The sequence below is a fragment of the Daphnia magna genome, linkage group LG10, assembly GCF_020631705.1.
Source record: "Daphnia magna isolate NIES linkage group LG10, ASM2063170v1.1, whole genome shotgun sequence".
NCBI lineage: Eukaryota > Metazoa > Arthropoda > Branchiopoda > Diplostraca > Daphniidae > Daphnia > Daphnia magna.
The window spans coordinates 7,594,374-7,613,234 of NC_059191.1; the positions used below are offsets into that span (position 1 = coordinate 7,594,374).

The 18,861-nt window shown below is 44.4% G+C and overlaps 6 protein-coding genes and 1 non-coding gene across 7 annotated transcripts in view; 5 read left to right on the top strand and 2 right to left on the bottom strand.

The window, feature by feature from the left end:
• Positions 1–18,861, top strand: part of LOC116932129 (protein furry) — a gene marked incomplete in the record, with an annotated part of 47,650 nt that overhangs the window by 4,443 nt on the left and 24,346 nt on the right.
• On the top strand, positions 6,408–7,211 carry LOC123477140 (proteoglycan 4-like). The gene has a single exon (XM_045180564.1). It carries the CDS (start codon positions 6,408–6,410, stop codon positions 7,209–7,211), a length of 804 nt encoding a protein of 267 aa, XP_045036499.1.
• LOC116933709 lies at positions 8,117–9,561 on the bottom strand. The gene is made up of 2 exons (XR_006651672.1): positions 9,411–9,561; positions 8,117–9,336 (listed from the first exon to the last, which is right to left on the bottom strand). It is a non-coding gene; the product is annotated as an uncharacterized LOC116933709 (transcript).
• LOC123477141 (extensin-2-like) lies at positions 10,114–11,503 on the top strand. Its single transcript, XM_045180565.1, has 3 exons — positions 10,114–10,117; positions 10,226–10,358; positions 10,400–11,503. Exons 1-3 carry the CDS (start codon positions 10,114–10,116, stop codon positions 11,163–11,165), a joined length of 903 nt encoding a protein of 300 aa, XP_045036500.1. The 3' UTR covers positions 11,166–11,503.
• LOC123466359 (DNA-directed RNA polymerase II subunit RPB1-like) lies at positions 12,736–14,126 on the top strand. The gene is made up of 2 exons (XM_032939223.2): positions 12,736–12,836; positions 12,977–14,126. Exons 1-2 carry the CDS (start codon positions 12,830–12,832, stop codon positions 13,999–14,001), a joined length of 1,032 nt encoding a protein of 343 aa, XP_032795114.2. The 5' UTR covers positions 12,736–12,829; the 3' UTR covers positions 14,002–14,126.
• On the top strand, positions 14,666–17,134 carry LOC116933572 (extensin-2). Its single transcript, XM_045179529.1, has 2 exons — positions 14,666–14,778; positions 14,958–17,134. Exon 2 carries the CDS (start codon positions 15,234–15,236, stop codon positions 16,980–16,982), a length of 1,749 nt encoding a protein of 582 aa, XP_045035464.1. The 5' UTR covers positions 14,666–14,778; positions 14,958–15,233; the 3' UTR covers positions 16,983–17,134.
• On the bottom strand, positions 17,664–18,817 carry LOC116933571. The gene is made up of 2 exons (XM_045179549.1): positions 18,529–18,817; positions 17,664–18,460 (listed from the first exon to the last, which is right to left on the bottom strand). Exons 1-2 carry the CDS (start codon positions 18,680–18,682, stop codon positions 17,817–17,819), a joined length of 798 nt encoding a protein of 265 aa, XP_045035484.1. The 5' UTR covers positions 18,683–18,817; the 3' UTR covers positions 17,664–17,816.

Consider the following 18,861-nt stretch of genomic DNA (forward strand, 5'->3'; position numbering starts at 1 on the left):
AAACAACGCACACCTCAAACAAAGAATGGGTTCCAAGGAAGCAGCGAAAGAAGTTAGGCCGGACGAGTCATCGACACTGCGCCGACGCCAAGAAAGACGCAGTCAAAAGGCTCAAAAAGGCCAGCAGAAGTAAGTCCCTTTTCTGTTAAAATGATTAATGGGCTAATATCGAGTGTTGGGAGAATAGTCGTAAAAAGGCTTATTTTATCCAAATTAAGCATCGAGTCAAAAACCACGCCGCGTTGCTTCATCCGATTGCGCCATTTGTGTGTGTGTGTGCTGTGTGTTGTGTCTAACGCGACGCCTTTTAGCCCACTCCGTCTCGTTCGCCATGACTGCTGTTTTATCAGGGAACATCTCGTTAATAACTTTTAAAAAGTTTAGTTGGAGTTAGATTTAGGAAATTCGCAAATGTCGACGAATGGTTTGCGTTGAATCTGGTGTGGAGCTCAGAATTTTGGCGCGTTGAACAGCGTTGCCCGTTGATAGATAGCTCCTTTACATCAACGAAAAGCCGGTGCGTGCGCGCGCGGTGACCGCTCTGCATGTTTCCCTTGGCTTTGACTTGCTTGCCTTTGCTCTACACATCCGTGTACCACCATTTATTATGTTTTTATTCGAGAAAACAAAATTTCTTGAGGTCGTCGATTTAATAGAAAATGGAAAGGATTTTCAGAACGTAAATTTGGGAGATTAAGTCTTGACAATGTCATGGCGTTATTTTGTGTATCGGGAAGGCATGTAACGCGTACTGCAACCGTAGTTCGGTTTCCTAACATTATCGGACAGCGACGCCAGGCGACCGGCTTTTATTTCCGTCTGTTGGCGGACTGCGCGGGCATTTGACAACGATGAAGCTACAGCCCGAGATTTTCTTTTCCTCCTTTTTAAATTTTCCATTTCGTAAGTTAGGTTTTGATTAACTTTCCAAACAAATGCTTTCAAACGTGTTGGGAAAGTGGTAGATGGCTTCTTGTGTTTATTGCATAGCTTTTATATTATTTGAAATCTTTTGCCTCACACTAACAAATCTGGGTACCTGTACAGGTTTTCCGGGATGGTTTACAAGAGCTAGTGTTTCAAGTGAATTTTAATTGAACGCCGGAAAAAAAAACAAATGGGAAAGATGGCGTGCCTTGAGAATGCTGTGAAGTAAGCGTCTTCTGGAGATCGTATTTTTCCCTTTTTTTTTTTCGTTAAGAAGTCATGGCGGCGGGCAAGGAAGCCAGTGGGAGCTGGCGTGGATCGCGGATTTTGGAACCGCTTTTCCACAGTACGCATGCCTTCTTCGCTGTGAACAACGAAACACGGTTAGGGTGGGCAAAGTGGGAGGACTTTGATGAGAGAGAGGATAGGTGAGCAGCTGGAGATGAGATGAAAAGTCCTGGCAAAGCGAGGAAGAGGGGGCAGTAAGGGAGGGTCACCCCAGGTTGGGCGAGAAGGGTAGTGCCGTGCGCAGCCCACGATTTTTCCCGGCTCATGTCAGGCAGCATTCCCAGGCTTGAGGGGAACGGCACTAGCGCTGACGTGATGCAGCGTCATAAAATGGTAACTCTTGAGGGAAAACGTGATCGTTTCAATTGCGAAGACCACCATTAAACTTTATCTCTCCAATACTCTTTATGTAATATACCGATGCTCATTTCAATTCAACGCCATTTTCATTTATTTATTTTAAAATCCTCTGCTTTCTTTGTTTAACTGTGTATTTCATCATTCTTTTAGTCTATGGCATGGGCTGTCAAATCGCATCGATCTACCGGTAGATGGCTTTCGGGTAACAAATCATTGATTTGTCCCGACTGATATTGAATATCGATTTCTTTGCTGTGTTTTGGAGGCGTTTGGATAAATCAATACTTTTTTCTTCAGGACAAAAATGATGACATCAAGAAATTAAAAAAGCCGAAGAGAAGGTGGTATTGTGAAGAAGCCGAAGATGAAGAGAGAAGAGGCAGGGAAGGCGAGGAGAAGATGAGGAGGAGGAAGACCTGCCCGAAGGGAGAGGAAGACTTTGATGAAGAGAGGGCGAAGGAGAAGGTGGGGTGAGCGATGATGGTAATTTCGAATTTTGAAAGTTAATTTTTTTCTCTGTGATAATCGATATTTAAAAATTTTACAGATGAAGAGAGGGAGATGATGACGGTATTGATGCGTAAAAGTGTGTGACGGAGAAGTTACATATTTTTTTTCTTTTGGCTTAGGTCAGGGTCCACTTTTTGCGCATGCGTTACGTAGCTCAGCCCGGAGGAAAGAAGCAGCCGGCACCGGTCGGAAATTTTTGTGGTTTACGGTTCATCTCTCTCTGTCTGTCTCTTATACACTCCCCTAGATCATGATACCTTTTATTCCTACCCTTTTTTTTGCGTTCCCAATTTTTTTTAATACCAGGACACACGAAAACACCTCATAATGTACGAAAAAGACTTATCAGAGCAGCCGCCCTCCATCTTTAACAGTTATGATCATGTGTGTGTGTGTGTGTGAACGAGAGCGCGCAGGCCAACACCATCTTTTTTTCTCCCTCTTAAAAGAATTGGTCGGAATTCGCCCTGTCATTTGTATGAACGTTTTCGGTTGTCCACTGAAAAAAAATCACTCGCGAGACACAACCCCACCACATACAAACATTACCACCACCATCCTGATCTGTCCAAAGCCCATTTTTTTCCTCCCTTTATTAACTAGGCAGAGATTTTAAATTAAAAGAGGAAGAAAAATTGTTTTGAGTCAGTGCCGTGTCTTTTTAAAATAATTTTTTTCTTTCTTTGGGATGTCTTAAGAGAGGATAAGGAGACAACCTGTAGAACAATAACACGAAAAGAATCAGTTACAAAAATAACAATCCTGCATAAAGACTAAAAACAAGTCCTGCTCCCCCGTACATGAACGTAATGTGTGTTTAAGTTGTACCAACTTTTTTATGGCATCGTGAGAAGACCAGCGATGTAAAACTTTCGATTCAGTGGATTTGTTGTACTGCCGATACTTCTTGACAGATTAAAAACCAATGCTGAGGCGCCAGGATCATAATCATAAAACTCTCCTCGCCTACCATCTCCTCATAAAACCTTTAAATCACCACCAGTATCGTCGTTTATCGTCCGACTATTTCTTTATTTTTTAAACTTCCTATACCTCGCTACCAATTTCTGGCCCAACTCACGATGTCAATTTGAAAATAATAATAAAACAAGCAAAGACTTGCTAAGTGTTGGATCAAAACTATCGATATGCGTTGGAAGCTCCTGTACATTCAATTGGAAAATAACCAAAATCGATTGCAGGAAAATGATGATGTTCATTAAACATCTGCTGTTCTTTACGTAATCACAACTGGTTTGTGCTGATTGCAATACGAACGCAAGTACAAAAGAAAAACGACTACTCGATGAAATGCTCCATTCCCAATACTGGCTGCACAAGTAGATTGATTGCGTTTCAGTTCACTAAAAGAATCAGTGGTACCTGGAATTTTAAATGAAATCAAAAGTTTATCTTGACTTTCAAATTGATACGGCATCCAGCTGCGTCATTGATAGCATGCCAGCAAACAGTTCGACCCTCGTTCGATCGAACAGACGACGTTTTCATGCGCTGCACACCGGAAATAATCTATGCGGAATTTTGTTGTCTGGTGAACGTGTTTTGACTAGTGTACAAAATCTGTCGTTATTGGTCACAGATCAAGTGGTTACAGGAGCGAAACATCAGGCTGATGTGTAAGCATATTTGATCAAAGATAAGCATTTATCTTTCGAGTGAACCGCGTATCGTTTCGTGTAATCTGGTGGCCGTAAAACTGTGTGCGTTACGAGGTTACGACAGAGTTGATTTTGGCTGACAAACTGCCAGAGAAATAAAATGAGACAACAACTAGATTCAATCACAAAAATTTTGTGTAATTTAAACTGACAGAACAGTTAAAAATAGTTGGCCGATTGAAAAATATAAAGGAAAAACAAAATGATAATTTAATACAAATGCATCTGCGTGATGTTGCAAACGAGAACTGGTCGTCATAGATTCAGTGTGTAGCGAGAGTTGTGAGCTCTGCAATCACCATAGCTTTGGGGCGATTGTCGGCACGTAGAGTCGGTTACAGATAATAAGCACTTTTATCGGAGAAGGAAGGTGCTGTTATCGATACTCGTCTCTTTCCATGCGTCAAACAGCCACCAAACAAAATGAATGAAAAGCCAGAGCTATTAGCACACAAAGTCTCGAATATGCAGATGAGTAGGATCAGTTCAGGATGTTGGCAGACATCTGTAGAAGTCTGGATCGGAAAAAAACATGCCAAATTGCATCGATGTTTAAGCGTGCGGAACAGCGGCTGGAACTTCAGGGGCTCCCACGAAGGCGTGGCGGTATGTAAATGTGAGCATCGGGGCCAAGGCCTCGCGCGCTGGAGCTCGCCAAGAAGCCGAACGTTTTTGTTGTTATAAATGTTACGTTTTCTGCTTCCTGGTCAGTTGGGCGAACCAAGCTTCATCGACCACGTGTGGTTCAACTTGAACAGGTGAAGCCTCTGGGGCAGATGGAACACCCGGAGCAGAAGAAGACTTCTTCTTCTTGCGATGCGCTTCTTCTTCTCAGTTCCAGACAACCTCAGAAGGAAGAAGGGGCCTCAGCAGCCAATGCTACAACGGAGGCGCAGCTTCATCCTCATCAGCGGCTTCAACAGCCTCTTCAGCAACAGGAAGTTCTTCAATGACCTGAGCAGCATCTTCCCTCAACGGCCTCTGCTTCTGCGGCCGGAGCGACTTCAACAACTTCATCGACAGCCGGAACTTCCTCAACGATTGTACTGCAAGACATCAGCTGCGTTTTCAGCAGCTCCACAGGAACTTCAACAGCTACGTCGACCTCTGGAACTTCCTCAAGGCCTCTAGCCCCTGCGGCCGGAGCGACTTCAACAACTTCATCGACAGCCGGAACTTCCCTCAACTTGGTCTGCAACGACATCAGCTGCGTTTTCAGCAGCTTCAACAGAACACTTCAACAGCTACGTCGACCTCTGCAACTTCCTCAACTGCGTCTTGTGATGGAGCGGCTTCAACAGCCTTTGCAGTAGGAACTTCCATTACTTTCGGAGCCTCGTTGTTGGGCAGAGGGCTCTTTCGTCTCAGCACAGGTCGAAACGGCTGGCCGTAGTGGCTAGGTGGAACAGGTTTGGCGTGAAAGGGTTTAGCCAATTCCTGAACTGGAGGTGATTTGAACGACGATGCACCGGTGACAACGGGCGATTTCGTCTTCAATTTGGGACTCTCCACCCGGACCGGTTTGGCGGCCTCAGCCGATGGAATTGCTGGCCTCTTGCAGTCAACTTTGGATTGGACGTGCGCAAACTGCTTCTTCCACCGGCAAGTTTACGAATCGGAGAATTCATTTTCGGGTTCTTCGCTAAACGTGCTCGGCTGATGGAGTAGGTAAACTGGTAGATTGGCAGAGTATACGGAGTTTTCCTGAAAGAGCTATTTAAACTCGAAAAAATGCGATACATTATTGGAGCGGAAGAAATCCCATATACCCGAATGGGCCATGTTACGAACCCAAACCAAACCGCCATCCTCTCTTACTTTCGCGTTTTCTATTTGCATTTGAATGCGTACACGTCCATTGAAAGGCAAAATCGGGTTTCAATTGCATTGAAAAATGATGTTCAATCATTTTTAAAGTCGTCTTAATTGAGAAAACGTGTAATTTCATCAAGTCAACTGTACGTCAATCAGAGCTGTGTCGTCGCGTGTCGTGTTCAAATTAGCGATTACGCGGAACATTCACCGTTGCTGGGGCCACAGCTATTGCGTCGTGACCTTGAAGCAAGGTCGTGCAATGTTGCGCATGATGTTACGCAAGCCTGCCACGGACACTATCGAAAGCACAAATTGGCCCACCTGAGGTGGGGTAGGGAAAGAGAGCTCGCCATTCCATCGAAGCAATAATTTTAGCCTTAAGCTGCACCTGACAGGTATATAACAGAAGCGTACGTTTCACATTCTAATTCAGTCTTGTCTAGTTCTGCTTCACATCTGCAGTACAGCAACTAGCCATCTCAAGTCTGCTTTATGAGTTCATTCAAGCCTGAATTATGGGTAAGTTATTTCCGCCTTTTGTTTGGTGTAAGAAATGCCATTTAAACTTAAGTTCTTACGTTGATGTTTTTATGGTGGATGTTTGATTTTGGCTTCATGGTTGTGTTCTTTCATAGTTCGATGCAGTTTCGTGTTACTGGTGGCTGTGGCCGCGATGACGGCTGTTCCGGGGCATTCTGTGCCGATGGGTTCGTCAATTGGTGGTTACGGTTCGTACTCGGCTCCTACGACTACCACTAAGGAGTACTACACAACGAAGGCGGCCAGAATACTACACCACTAAGAAGGCTGAGTATTATACGACAACGTATGCAGCGCAACATCTCACACAACCAAGGCCCCGGAGTACTACACAACCAAGGCCCCGAGTACTACACCACGGCTCGTACTACTACTAGCAAGGCCCCCGAGTACTACACCACAACGTACGCAGCTCCTTATAATAGAGGGTCCCCCCCAAGTACTACACCACGAAGGCTGCTGAATACTACACTGGAAGCCCAGAAATACTATTCAGCTCAAAGCTACACAACCACAGCTGCCTACTACACCACTGAGGCTGCCAAGTATTACGTTGCCCCCAACTTACTACAGCCAGGCTGCACCGTCTTATTACTCAAGAGCCGACTTACTACACCGAGGCTCCGCAATATTACGCTGCTCAAGGCTATTACGAAACCGTGGCGCCTGTCTACTACACCCGAAGCACCAAAGTATTATTCTGGCCCGAGTTATTATACCACAGCTGCCCCTTCGTACTACGAACCTGTCTACTACCAAGCCCCAGGTACTACAGCGCTCCCAGCTACTACGAGACTGAGGCTCCTGCCTACTACACAAAGGCATCCGAATACTACACCAAAGCGCCCAAGTATTATGCTGCTCCAAGCTACACCACGACAGCTGCCTCTTACTACACTACTGAAGCTGCCGTGTTACGTAGCCCCGACTTACTACTCACAGGCTGCTCCTTCCTACTGTGCAGAGCCGACTTACTACACTGAGGCTCCTCGATACTACGCTGCTCCAGAGTACTACACAGAAGCTCAGAAATACTACTCTCCTCCGACTTATTACAGAGAAGCCCCAGTACTACGCCACCAAGGCACCTAGAGTACTATACTACCAAGAAGGCCGAGGTACTACACCACAACCTATGCAGCTCCTAGCTATTACACTGGAGCTCCGAAATACTACGCCACCAAGGCTCCTGAATATTACACCACAGCTTCATACTACACCACCAAGGTTCCTGAATACTACACCACAGCTTCCTACTACACCACAGCTTCCTACTACACCAGCTTCCTACTACACCACAGCTTCCTACTACACCACCAAGGCTCCTGAATACTACATTACAGCTCCATACTACACCACCAAGAAGGCCGGAATATTACACAGCTGAGGCAGCTGCTAGTTACTACACTGAAGCTCCGAAGTATTACTCCACCATGGCTCCAGAATACTACACGTCCAAGAAACCTGAATACTACAGCGAGGCACCCAAATATTCTGCTCCTGTTTATTAAATGTTAATGTTTTAAAAGAGTCGTTAATTTATCAGTCGTTTCTTCCATCAAATCGTTTTGGGCAATGAAATATAAACGTTATCTGCTGAAATTCCTGAATTTTATCGCTTTATTCGAGTTTACCTGGTTTTCCACGCAGGTAATTATGGCAATTTTTTGTTCATGTGAACGTTAATTCGTACAGTGTGGAAAATATTATGTACTTTTCAAATTGTAGTAGTAATTAATTCCACAAATTCATAACTGACGCGAATGTGGAATGAATATCGGGATAGTAATATGATGTTCAAATTAGATTTTTCAAAGGGGAAACGTTTATGATTTTCTTTATTCATATTGAAACGTAATTGTTACGAGTCAATTTTATTAGTTCATAAATTGGATAGAATAAATGGAAAGATTGAAATGAAGTTGATTGAGAATGTTCAATTGACAAATTAAGGTGTGATGCAACTTTCAAAATTTACATTGAAAAAAACCATCAACTGATTTCATAAATTCAATTTTATTTGGAATTCGATCAAAATCACAACACGGCACTAACAAAATTGATTACAACGAATATAAAATTCACACCAACATTCAAACAAACATTTAATAACATCATGTTTTATCATTTGGTAAGTTAAAACTCTTGTGCCGAGCTGGAAAAAGCCAACCAATTTGGGATGCTTTAACAGCGAAAGAAATGGGTTTCTCGAAAACAGATATCACCAATAGAGCTAGACGCACAAATCGTTTAAGCAACGTACTGAACGTTAGCCGCACTGAACGGACTGAACGTGGCTGTTCCTGCTGCCAAGTTGGCGTAGTAATTGACAGCAGCGGCCGTCGCGTACTCGTTGCTATAGACAGGGACGTCCGTGACGTAGACATAGCTTCCAGCAACATACTGCTGCTGGCCGTCGTAGACTGGAACGCTTTCGGTGTAGTAGCCAGAGTCCTGGGCATAGTGTTCAGTGCCAGCAGCCGCAGCGTAGTACTCCGTCGGGTCGGTGTAGGGGTAGTAGGCTGTTCCCGCATCGTATCCAGCGTCCATGTAATGGGCTTCGACGGCAGTGGCGTAGTCGGCTGGAACAGCCGGAGCATAGGCTCCTGCTCCAGCTGGGACGTAGTCTCCTGGAACGGCTGCAACGTAGTCTGCTGATGCGTAAACATCGACAGGCGATTCGGTGAACTGTTGAGCGACATCCTCTCCAAAAAATATGTTCCTGCGTCGACGTAAGTGTACTCGTGAACCGGTGTAGTAAGGAGACTCTGTTGTTCCAGAATCGGCTGGTAATTGAGCGTAGTAGCTATTGGCGCTAGTGCTGGTGTAGTAGACGGGCTCTGTTGTATAGTAAACAACTTCGGGCCGTGTAGGGGCTGATGTCGTGCTGGAAACAAGCGTTCCAGCCACGTAGTCACCTGACTTGTACGAGGCCGTGCTGATGGCAACAGGCGGTACGGTGGTGGCCGCGTATTTTGGAACGGCCGCTGGCTGTACATTTTGACGGCCGGTAGTATTGATGGTGATACGTATCTGACGGCCGGCTGCCGGGGCGAGATGCCACTTGCTGCCGGCCGAACGTAGGAATAAGTCGAAGGCCGCCTAACAACGTGAACAGGCGGCCGGACCGGCTGCTGTTGAGGTCTGTAGCCATAGGCGTGAGCTTCCACCGAGATGTAAAGACAAGACAATAACAAAAGCCATCTCAATTTGATACCTGCATGTGTATGTAGCAATCAAATCGATTGCGTTTAATAAACGATAGTTGAAATTGATTTAGTAAATGCTTACCCATTTTTTCAGCAGAAGTTGGTTTCTAATTGAATGGTGGAATTAAGAGCCAAGAATGGTGGAACTATTACGTTGGGTTTGATCCACGCGTCTGACTGTGCCACGTGAATGGAGCGGGAACAATGGCGTCTGATTGAGGGAAGAGATGCCCTAAGTGATTTATTGAATTGCATTTATTGGCGAATACCATCTTCGCCGTAAGCCTTTACGCCCACCTTTTCTGTGACGTAATAGCGTCTTGATGCGCATGCAACGCTGTGTGCCTAATGTCTGGTTATCATAAAATCTCATTTCGAATGAATTATCTAATCTATTTCCAATATATAGCATATATGCTAATGTTCAAATGAAAGTCATCATTCAATTAAAGTGTGAGTTAAAGTAACGCGTACGAGGTCCATCATGTTACGCAACTATGATCGATATACAGTTTAACTATCGTACCATGACGCAACGATTTTCACGTCACACCGGCCACGCTAAGAAGGTTGGGTACAACAATCCACCACGAAAATCTATCTTCAGGGCAAACAATTTGTTTACCGCCGTACAGACAAAGCAATTCGCACCTGCGGCTGCAGTATAAAAGGCCCAGGTGAGTGGCATTGAAGTCATTCGTGTTTGCTCATCCGTCCCGTTCACAGCAGCATTCCACTTGTCACATCCCTTTCCATCATCTCGTGTGCAACTTTGTCTTCTAATTATGGGTAAGATAATTTGAACTATGTTATTTTCATTGTTAAATCTATTTGATTAGCATTAGAATTAAGTGTGGCTGTTTGAAATGTATCATTCGAATGTTTGCATTTAAATAGGTCGCCATTCGTTCTCGTTGTTGTTGGCTGTCGTGTGCTGGATGGCTGGGTTAACCGTAGGTGGTCCGATGATGGGTGGATATTCTTACGAAATTACTACACCAAAGTCTTACTACACCACGAAAGCTGACGAGTATTACACTACGAAGAAGGTGGAGTATTACACCACACCAGCCCCGTACTACACCCGACATATGCGGCACCGTCTTACTACACTGAAGCTCCAAAGTATTACATAGAAGAAAGTGCAGACTACTACACCACAAGCTACGCATCTCCGAGTTACTACACCGAAGAACCCAAGTATTACACGACAGCGCCTCCTGTCTATTATGCTGAGCCGGTGCACTACACGGAAGCTCCGAAATATTATGCTGCTCCCAGCTATTATGCCACTGAGGCTCCTTACTACACCACTAAGGCGGCTGAGTATTACACCGAGGCTGTGAAGTATTACTCTGCTCCGAGCTACACCACTACAGCTGCACCTTACTACACCACTGAAGCTGAAAAGTATTATGTAGCTCCGACTTACTACACCACTGCTGCTCCTTCCTACTACACTGAGGCACCAAAATATTATTCTTCTTCTGCTCCATCGTACTACACCGAAGCACCAAAATACTACACCACTGCAGCCCCAGCCTACTACGCCGAGCCAACCTACTACACCACTGCAGCCCCAGCCTACTACGCCGAGCCAACCTACTACACAACTGCTGCATCGTACTACGCCGAGCCAACCTACTACACCACTGCTCCCTCGTACTACGCCGAGCCAACCTACTACACCACTGCTGCTCCCTCGTACTACGCCGAGCCAACTTACTACACACTGCTGCTCCATCGTACTACGCCGAGCCAGCCTACTACACCACTGCTGCTCCATACTACACTGAGGCCCCGAAAATACCACACCACCTGCTCCATACTACACTGAGGCCCCAAAATACTACACCACTGCTGCTCCGTACTACACTGGAGTGAAATACTACACCACTGCTGCTCCATACTACACTGAGGCCCCGAAATACTACACCACTGCTGCGTCTTCATACTACACTCAGGCGCCAAAATACTACACCACTGCTGCTCCATCATACTACACCGAGGCGCCAAAATACTACACCACTACTTATGTTGCTCCTTCCTACTACACCGAAGCTCCAAAGAATTATAAAGCTAGTTACTAACAAAGCAATGTGTTCTGATATCAAAGTGTTACTAGTCATTGATGTGAAGTTGATTGAAAGATTGAAATATAACTTATTGTCAGTACTGAACAGCTTATTATTATATCCGAACGGCCTTTGGTTTAATGAGGGGTAATAACAACAGCTTTCGCGACCCAATTTAATCCTCTACACACTCAAGTTATTTAATGTGTCAAATTCTAATGCGATTAAATAAACTCTCCAAACCTCTTAAGTGCGTGTCGGTAGCGAAGATTAGTCCTGTATTTTAAAACACTGGCACAAAAAAAGTCAGTTTCCATGTCCTACACTGCAACGTTTGACCTAAACAATTAGACTGCAATTTCCTACTTTCAAATGGACAGTGTGTTTGATTGCAAATTATTCATACGAGTACGTAAGAAACTCACATTTTGTCAAGCTCAAGTTATGTCATTTTCATTCACTATATATACCTGTTGTGTAGGAGAGGCGTTCGACCTAAGTGAACTGACTCAACGGAGACATTTAGTCATTTCTCTAAGAGTAAATCAAGGTAATCCTGCCTGATTGGTTGCAACCATCGTGTCAACACCATTGAATGCAAATTTTATTTAGATTTCCTGACCATTTTCGTTTATATAGCTAAAAGAGATCTATACACTATCAGTTATGGGCAACAGTCCCAATAATTGAATTTTTAAACATTTATCTTTAAGCGGGACTCGAACCCGCAATTTTCGGATGCCAACTCTACATTAGAAGTCCGACGCCTTATCCATTGGGCCACACGATCTGATGAAGTCGTACACTAGTTTAAATCGAATAATAAAAAATTAATATAATAAAAAACATATGATTATCTGATTATCTACTCAGAACAAATCTACATAAATCCCTCAAAGTTTGAAATGTCGCCCTACATACATCCGTTAAGCCAAAATTAACTGAACTATTGCATCCGAAATTGCAGTGGTTGAACAGCCTACCGACTCAAATCACAGAAATATCCGATGCCCAAGTGACGTGGTTTAGAAAAGAAAGGAAGAAATGACAGGTAAAACTTAAAATTCTTATCCGAACGCCTTAAAATGAAATAAAAATCAATTGTTCAATTAACACGCAGTTATATTTGCGTCAGTTTTGCACAGCGTTTATAGAAAAAAGTCAACAAATTCTAGACGTCCACATCATCATATCGAGCAGGGACACACCTTGATAAAAAAGAAAGGCAAGCTATTAGCCACAGGGGGATATAATGAACATTAATTCAATTTAGGATGACACCTGACCACTGTCGAAACACGAACAAAACTATAAAAGGAAAGACCGGAATCCGTCCAGATCAGTCGAGTCAGGACTGTTCGACACGACGCGTTAACCTTTAATCATCAAACTGTTAAAATTAAGAGCATTTTGATCGTATTCAATCATGTTGGGTATATAACGTTTTAACATGTAGAATGTCGCATCATTTCTTTCTTCTAACAGAACGCACATGCACCTAATTTGAAATGTGCAATTCACCGATTGTGGATTGAACGAAATTTTAATGAATAATTTGACATTGTTTTGACAGTTAATTTTGGCACGTGTCTGCTGTTTGTTATTGGCTCGTTAATGAGCCGATCAACTGAAGCTGGGCCAGTTCGCTCACCTCACTCTGGATCCCGTTACTACGACACAGCCACGATAGCAACGCCTAACTATTACGCAGAGGCTCCGAATTACTACCCCGCTCCAAGCTACGCCAGCACAACAGCTGCACCGAAATACTACACCCGTGACACTGTTCAGTATTTCGGGGCGCCATACTACAAGTCGGCCGATACTACCCCGTCTTATTATTCTCAGTACACCGAGTCTCCGATATACTACACTCCAAGATACGCTACTACACTTGCTTCTATTTACTACACCACTGATGCGGCCAAGTATTACGGAGCTGCAATGTACTACACAGCGGCTAAACCAATCTCTTGCGATGGGTCAAACTACTACACCGAGGCCCCTAAGTACTACCCTACACCAGATCCTATTACTAAAAATGGACCACCCTCCAGCGTGACATCACCTGCCCTACTGCTTGCTTCACCTACCACTACACCTACCCCGACCACTACTACACCTACCCCGACCACTACTACCCCTGCTCCGACCACTACTACTGTACCAACCACTACTAGCCCTCCTCCGACTACTACCCCTGCTCCGACCACTACTACTCCGACCACAACCTCCGCCGCTATTAGAACTGGCCCAACGGTAGCCGCTCCGCCCTACTACACCAGTGAAGCAATCAAATATTACGTAGCTCCAGCTCCTCCCCCGTTTTACTACCCGGATGGAACTTACTACACCGGAACTCCGTCTGCTTCGGATGACGCTCATCACTACCTCGAGCCAATCTATTCCTCCTTCGTTTCCCCTGGCTATTACCCTGAGGCTCATCGTTCAGCCGCAAGCTACTACGATGCTGAAGCTTACGGACTTCATCGTTACAGCAAAGTTCAATCGGGACAAGCACGGGACTATGCTTCCTATTACGCGGGACCGTTCAAATACGTCGCACAACCTGATTATGTTTATGGCCGTGGTCATTGAACGCATTTTTTTGGCTCATTTCTATCCGTTCGTTTATCTGTTATCTACAAACATTGGTGTACAGCATCGTTATTGGCTTGTTTATAATTACACACTGATGAAATAAATGGCTGTTGGAACGCAAATTTAATTTTAATTTATATATTAGATTTCCGTATATTAAATCGAATGGTTTTGGGCAGTTATTGCATTCAGCATTTCGAAATTGATACAAATCAAGGCGATGGGTGGCTTTCGATGTGATTTAGAATGCAATTGTATTGCTGTCGATAACGTTTTAAATGAAATGCCGACTGCATTTGCAAAACGATCAAACCTTACGAATCGATTCTTTACACGTGGCCATCAACCAAAAGACAGGACGTTTTCAAATCGACTTGTAATTGACTCCAAATAAAAAGGAGGTTAATATAAGTTGATGCGGTTAATTTTAAATCCTTTTCACCTTTGAGTTATGCTTCGAAAATTCGAAATTATTTGATTTCTAATTCAGTTTGATCCAGGCATAACGAAACCGCCCACAAGCGATCACGTCGCACTGTGGAGGGGTAGGGTACGAATCTGGACTGTTACATCATTACTGAATATAGCCCCGGGACAGGTGAATGTTTCAAGGTTAGACATTTAACAACGTGGCAAGTGTGCAGAGGTATAAAATGAGAGGGAAGACTCGGTTGAAATCAGTCGAGTGTTCATCTCTCACTCGTGCTGCACAACGCTTATTTCCATCTCGAGTATCTTTATCGGGATCAACGTTTGTATTACACAGTCGACAAGGTAACAAATTGATGTATTTAAATTAAATTTTTGTGTTACATTTCTAGTACGTTTTTAGATCAAGTAATTTGACGTGATAAATCGTATTGATTAAACGTTGCTCTTGTCTTAATTGATTGGATTGGTGATGTTGAGTAATCGAAGGTTTTTAATGTTGACATTTGCATGTTTGTTATTAGATAATTCAGGAGCCATGCTGCTGTTGGCTGTTTTGATGATGGTTGCTGGACCGATTTCGGCAGGTCCGGTGATCCCTGCGATGTACGGTGGGGCTTCTTACCAGACAACTACGGCCAAGGGGTACTACACTACCAAAGCCCCTGAATATTACACCACGGCCTCATACTACACCACCAAGGCTCCTGAGTACTACACCACAGCGTCCTATTACACTACAAAGGGTCCGGAATACTACACCACGGCTTCGTACTACACCACCAAGGCCGCTGAATATTATGGTTCTACGAAGAAGGAAGAATACTACCCTACCAAGGGTTCGGAATACTATACCACGGCCTCCTACTACACCACGAAGACCGCTGAATATTATGGTACCTACCAAAGCCCCTGAATACTACACCACGGCTTCTTACTACACCACCAAAGCCCCTGAATATTACACAACGGCTTCTTACTACACCACCAAGGCTCCTGAATACTACACCACATCTTCCTATTACACTACAAAGGGTTCGGAATACTACACCACGGCTTCGTACTACACCACCAAGGCCGCTGAATATTATGGTCCTACGAAGAAGGAAGAATACTACACCACCAAGGCTCCTGAATACTACACCACGGCTTCTTACTACACCACCAAAGCCCCGGAATATTATACTACAGCTTCCTACTACACTACCAAGGCTCCAGAATACTACACAACGGCTTCCTACTACACCACCAAAGCTCCTGAATATTACACCACGGCTTCCTACTACACCACAAAGGCTCCGGAATACTACGGAACTAAGGCACCGGAGTATTATACCACAAAGAAGGAAGAATACTACACTACACCGGCGTCTTACTACACCACTACTTATGCTGCACCTTCCTACTACACCACTAAGGCTGCAGAGTACTACAATGCACCGGTCACGTACTACACAACAACATCCGCAGCTCCTTATTACACTGAGGCTCCCAAGTCCTACACCACGAAGGCGCCTGAATACTATTCAGCTCCAATCTACACAACTACAGCTGCCTACTACACCACAGAAACCACTAAATATAACGTTGCCCCCACCTACTACACAGCTGTTCCTTCTTACTACGCTGAAACTTACTACACCGAAGCTCCGAGTTCTTATTCAGCCTTGGGTCATTATGAGGCTGAAGTACCAGCCTACTACACTTCCTACCCCGAGCATGTTTACTATGCTGCAACTCCAGAACATCACGACACTCCTAGCTACTACACCACTCCATACTCAGTTCCCATCTACTACACTGAAGCTTCTGAATACACCACCAAGGCCCCGCGGTACTACACTGAAGCTCCCAAATATTCAGCCACAAGCTACTCCACAGCTTCAACTTACTACACCACCGAAGCGGCCAAGTATTACGTTGCCCCAACTTACTACACCCCGCCTGCTCAGTCTTATGCTGAGCCAACTTACTACACCGAGGCTCCGAAATACACTCCAAGCTACAGTGAAGTGCCAGCACACTACCCCAACTACCCCCAGGAAACCTACACCACAGCTCCAATGTATTCGAATTTCCAGGGACTTTACGCCGGTGCTGTTCCTTCTCACTTTGGTGATTCGCGCTACTACTCTTCGTATGCCATGCCGAAATACTTTGCTGAAGCTCCTGGTTACTACTCCCCTTCAACCTACTACGATGCTGGATATCCTGCTCACTACTCCACGGCGTTTGGACACCGAGATCGTTATAACAAGCACATGAACATCAGGGCTCGTGGATTTTATTCATCTCCTGAGCGCTACGCAACTGCAGCTCCTTCGTACTACACCGAGGCCCCGACGTACTACACCACCAAGGCAGTTGAGTACTACACCGAAGCCCCGAAATACACCACTAAAGCCGCGGAGTACTACACCACTACCAAGGCAGCTGAATACTACACCGAGGGTCCGAAATACTACACCACTAAGGCGACAGAATACTACACCACCAAGGCAGCCGAGTACAAAACAGAAGCTCCAAAATATTCGCAAACTCGTTATTAATGTGCATTATATAATCAAGCATTTAATTTCTAAATTCAAGTTCGATTGGTTTGTCAGAGTCGTTAAAGTTGTTCCTAAATGTTTGTCATCATTTAAGAGATGTCATTCCCGAATGAGATGAGCATTAAATATATTTCTGCCTGTTAACCCAATTGGTTTTAGAGTTGTTGCTTATTAGCGTTGATAGCTTAGTCTTCTATAAAAGCACTTTTTGTTTCATCCGGTCAAGGAAATATGTTGGTCTGTTTTGTATTGAACGGGTTAATTATCTACTAGAGTTTTGATTTCTGCAGGGATTTAGTAATTAGTTGAAATTGATGTACGTAAATTTTCATAGAATAGGAGAAATTGAACGTCTTAATTTTCTAAACTATACTTGTGGCAGTGATTTATCATAATATTTTCATTGTTACATTCGGTCTAAATTTATAAAATGAAATTGGCTTTTAAAGTTTACTGATTTAAATCATTCTATTCCTCATCAAATAAGTGAGAATAGCTTGGTTTCGATTCTATGCGCACATGTCTATTTGAGAATGTATATACAGCCTAACATTCCAGTTGCTTCGATGTGTTATTAGCTCAAATGCCAAATTGTTTCCCTTCACACCTTTAAACACTTTCGACTCCTTCATAGAATTCGACACAAGCAGCTATATAAAGTTAACTGAATCACACAAATTAATTGAGAAAAATCGGCAATGTATTTCATAAAATGCGTGTGTGGAAGCAGAGCGGCAATCTAAAGAAAGAAAAATAACATCTCTCCAAACAATCGAAAATAACACGACAATATTCAAAAATTAAGAGAGCCACCCTCACGTTACATCTCCTTTAAATGTTGGTTGTCGGTAGGGTACTGGTTTGTGGTTTACTGGAATCGTGCTGGCCAGCCACGTCATCAACGTCCGTCGGGGCATCACCTGAGCCCAGCGAATCGGATGAGGCCTCCTCAACGGCATGTCCAACTTGTTCCACATTCGTAAAGCGCCACGCGTCCGACGATCGGGAAGGACTCGTCGCTTCCATCAAACTCCTGCGAACGTGATCGTTTAAATAAGAAAACACGGCACCGGCCAGGCCGTCAAACGAAGCCGTCCTCTTGCGGCACGGTCCCAAATCAACAGCCTCAGACGAGCAGTTATCCTCCGAAAGACTTGCTGTTGACGAAGACACCACAGGTGAGGAGATGGCGTTCGGATCATCGGTGGTCGTCCTCACCGAATCCGGTGGAGATGTTGGATTATGGAAAATGGTCAGAATGGCGTACACGTGCGAAGCAATCGAAGGAGGGGCCGGTTGGCCGGAAGAGTCGTTAGATTCCGTCGTCGCGACGTCATCGGATGCGTCCGCCATCGAATCAGGTGAAATGGACGGAGGTTCCGTGGTGGTGGTGGGCAGTGGCAACGACTCGATGGGCTCCAATAAATTGGCCAACAAACAAATGACAGCCAACGTTTTGCACAGTGCAGAGCCACCTGTGCGTGTCGTGTGTGCGATAATGACGGATCGATTTAAATAGTAAATCATTTGAACTTGATGTTACCCATTTTGACGCGACGACTGGCAGGCGAGAAGTGCAGCAAAACTGGATCGTCTTGCTTTATAACGGCGTACGTTTTCAAGGCCGTTATGTGCAATTCCGAGAATTTCGTCCGTGATGATGACGTCATCAGCCTAAAGGGCAACAGGTCAGCCATTTTTCTAAATGAACGCCTATAAAATGAGTTGTTTATTTCCTGCCATGTGATGCATCGGAAAGCGTTTGGTCACTTTAAACCGATACATTTGATGATGTTATTATTAAAAAGCTACACACGATATTTGTCGTGAAAAAACAATGGACATAACCTTTTGACCTTGTCATGTGTCCGCTGGC

Bases quoted from the DNA above. Each gene is read 5' to 3' on its own strand.
- LOC123477140 (XM_045180564.1), top strand. From the start codon at position 6,408: ATGCAGCGCAACATCTCACACAACCAAGGCCCCGGAGTACTACACAAC.
- LOC123477141 (XM_045180565.1), top strand. The intron at 10,359-10,399 runs GTATTACACTAC...ACACCACACCAG, and splicing joins TACACCACGAAAGCTGACGA to CCCCGTACTACACCCGACAT.
- LOC116933572 (XM_045179529.1), top strand. From the start codon at position 15,234: ATGGTTCTACGAAGAAGGAAGAATACTACCCTACCAAGGGTTCGGAAT.
- LOC116933571 (XM_045179549.1), bottom strand. From the start codon at position 18,682: ATGGCTGACCTGTTGCCCTTTAGGCTGATGACGTCATCATCACGGACG. The intron at 18,461-18,528 runs GTAACATCAAGT...CGACACGCACAG, and splicing joins CAGTCGTCGCGTCAAAATGG to GTGGCTCTGCACTGTGCAAA.